Source organism: Hyaena hyaena, unplaced genomic scaffold (assembly GCF_003009895.1).
Source record: "Hyaena hyaena isolate Hyena2069 unplaced genomic scaffold, ASM300989v1 scaffold_505, whole genome shotgun sequence".
Classification (NCBI taxonomy): domain Eukaryota; kingdom Metazoa; phylum Chordata; class Mammalia; order Carnivora; family Hyaenidae; genus Hyaena; species Hyaena hyaena.
Window position 1 is genome coordinate 1373233 of NW_024081134.1, and position 2880 is coordinate 1376112.

The 2880-nt window shown below is 44.7% G+C and overlaps 1 protein-coding gene across 1 annotated transcript; it reads right to left on the bottom strand.

Moving 5' to 3' along the window:
• Positions 1-658: 658 nt before the first annotated feature.
• On the bottom strand, positions 659-2600 carry LELP1 (late cornified envelope like proline rich 1). The gene is made up of 2 exons (XM_039254935.1): positions 2469-2600; positions 659-1070 (listed from the first exon to the last, which is right to left on the bottom strand). The coding sequence occupies exon 2, from the start codon at positions 1047-1049 to the stop codon at positions 777-779; it is 273 nt and encodes a 90-aa protein (XP_039110866.1). The 5' UTR covers positions 1050-1070; positions 2469-2600; the 3' UTR covers positions 659-776.
• Between the last annotated feature and the right edge of the window lie 280 nt (positions 2601-2880).

Sequence of the window (2880 nt, forward strand, 5' to 3'; positions counted from 1 at the left end):
GCCTCAGGAGACCTACAGTCTAGTAAGGAAGAAAGGCACTGGGAAATTATGTTCAGGTGTGACATGTGAGACCTGGGAAGGTGCTGTGTGCTCCCCTCTGAGGGCTGGCTGTGTTCCAGTAAATCAGGTGCTTGGGCACATGTTCACCCCCTAAGCCTCATGACAACCTTGTAAGCTGATGGCTAGCATCAACACTCTTTATATAGAGAGACGGAAACCAAAGAGCAGAGCAGAGCTAGAGTTTAAGCCCACACGGCCTGTTTTCAGAGTATTCTATCCAAGCATTATGCAGTGGGACTAATAGATGAAGGTAGAATTTTTCCTGAGCCTTTCTGGACCTTTCACCAATGTCCCACTCCTCTTTCCCCCTAATGCCCCTCTCTTCCTCTGTCATGACTACTTGAGCTCCTGAGGTGAACGATTGTAACGACCATATTTATAGCTCTCTCAGACCACATTCTCTGGATGCGCCCCTCAGGAGATGCCACATCCCTGTATGCAGTAGGTGGGGTCAGAGGGGAAGCCGCTTTCAAAAGTTGTTAATTGTAGAGTGAGGGTTCTAGCCTCTTGATTGCATCTTGGTGCTTTAGTGCTAGAAAACAACAAACAACCCAAAAGTTGCAGACAGACAGAAAAATAAAAGGGCCAGGAGAAGAAAGCCTTGCACAGCAGAGGAACATGTTTACTTGTCAGTTCATGGCTTCAGCTTTCAGCACCAAGATGGTGAACATGGTGGAGATGTTGAAAGTAGTGGGTGGAGTGGTACCCTTGGTGCCTCACTCTGGGGGTGGGCAGGGTGGTGGGCATTTAGGAGGACAGGGCTTTACACAGGGCTTGGGAGGGCAGGTAGCTGGGCATGGAGGAGGACATGGTGGGCACTTTGGTGGTTGTGGGCACTTCTCCCGTGGGCACTTCTCAGAGCACCGTTGCAGCAGTTTCTTTAAACAGCTGGGCTGGCATTTGTTCTCACATTTTTGTTCACACTTGGGATCACAGTTCTTGGGCTCATTCTTGGGTTCAGTAGATTTATTTTTATCATCACTCGACATTCTGTTTTGATTCTCTGGGCCCTGTAAAGAAATATGCAACAGGTGGTATGTGGGAGACCATACTGCAAGGTAAGAGAGGACCAGCAAAGTCTTCCCACTCACATCTCCTGCCCATCCTTGCTCTTATGAAAACTTTGCCAGGGTGGTTCTGGCTCTAGACCGAATTCTCATTTAAGGGCTGTCCTCTTGTCCTTGGAGTGGATTGGTGACATTTCTTGGTCTCCCCACCCTTACTCTGCTTTTTGTTCACTTACTCTTGCTTCCATTCCACATCCCCCAATAGGAATTCTCAACCTAGCATCCTGGAACTCCCCTCCCCCATGATAAAACCATATTTAATCAGGGGCGCCTGGGTGGCTCAGTCAGTTAAGTGTCCAACTTTGGCTCAGGTCATGACCTCATGGTTCGTGGGTTCGAGCCCTGCATCTGGCTCTGTGCTGACATCTAGCTCAGAGTCTGGAGCCTGCTTCAGATTCTGTGTCTCCTTCTCTTTCTGCCCCTTCCTCACTCACACTCTGTCTCACTCTGTCTCTCAAGAATAAATAAATATAAAAAAATAATAAAAAACCCATATTTAATCATATATTTATCAATTTAATTGCTATCTTTTGTAACCTCATGTGTTTTAGTCCATTCAAATGTACTATTCTGAACTCATGAGTTTGGTCAGACAGCTAAAGGCATTCATGGCATAGCAAGGGTTTTAAAGAACTCCTTCAGGGCCACTTCTATCTGGGGATGGAACAAGAGAATATAATAGGGGGTTTAGGTACTTCTTTAAATCCTGTGTCCTGCCTAAAACCTCAAAGCCTTGATTTCTTCACTTGAGAACTAGGGATGGGAAGATAATTCAATCTCTACCATGGCTGAACTCCCGTGGGCCATGATGGGCCTCCTCCTCTCCATGATTACAGGAAGAGAAGTAGTCAGGAGATGAGGAGATGAGCTGGGAAATTCTAATTCCTCTGAAAATATGAATGTGAGAGCCACAAAATATAATTTTAAGGAAGAATTTTCCCCCCTCTGTTAAATTTTGGCCTGACCTAGGTTTTCTTGTATGGATGGTTTGGCTTCTAGGTATGAAGAGGGCTCTTCAGTCCCTGACAATATTCATAAGTTGTATCTAACTGGTATACCTTTGGTTTCCTTTAAGAATATAAAAGTAAACTTTTATCTAAGTTAGTTTTAAAATCAGTATGGCTCTCTAGAGAAATAGATTATTAAGTTAAACTCCAAAATTGTTAAGAATATCTCTTTCAAAGGGGGCAAAGCCCAGTTATTGCTACCAAAAATGATAGGAAGATTTCATTCAAAAATAGCCATCATCTCAACCCTGTTGAATGCCTGACTGCTGTAGGTCACTCTCAGGAAAGGAGAGTAACAAGATGGGGCATTTCCACTTATCCAAATACAACTCACCCTTTTGTATTGGTAATGAACTTGACAAGTAGTCGAGTGAGGTGGATGGTATTTCTGTGCTTGAGAAGATGGATTTTCCCTCTGGTTCCTCTGCTCAGCTCTGAGGAAGCTGGGAGGTGGGGGAGGGGTAGCCCCAGTTGTGACCTCATCACTGCATCATCAGGTAGTGATTGTTCTGTGACTCCCGAGCTCCTAGTTCAAATCAAGCCCTTGAAAATAGACTGCTTATTTACCCCCTTTGCTGTCATTCAAAATTCATACTGACGAAATCAGACCATGATGAATACTACTGAGCTCCAAGGATAGGAAGGCTTATTGCTGTTAGTAGCAGAAAAATTCTGTTTACACTTGATCCCTCCTTCCTCCCAAATTTTGAACTTGCTCCTTCTCCACCTTTCTAGTAGAGCTTCCT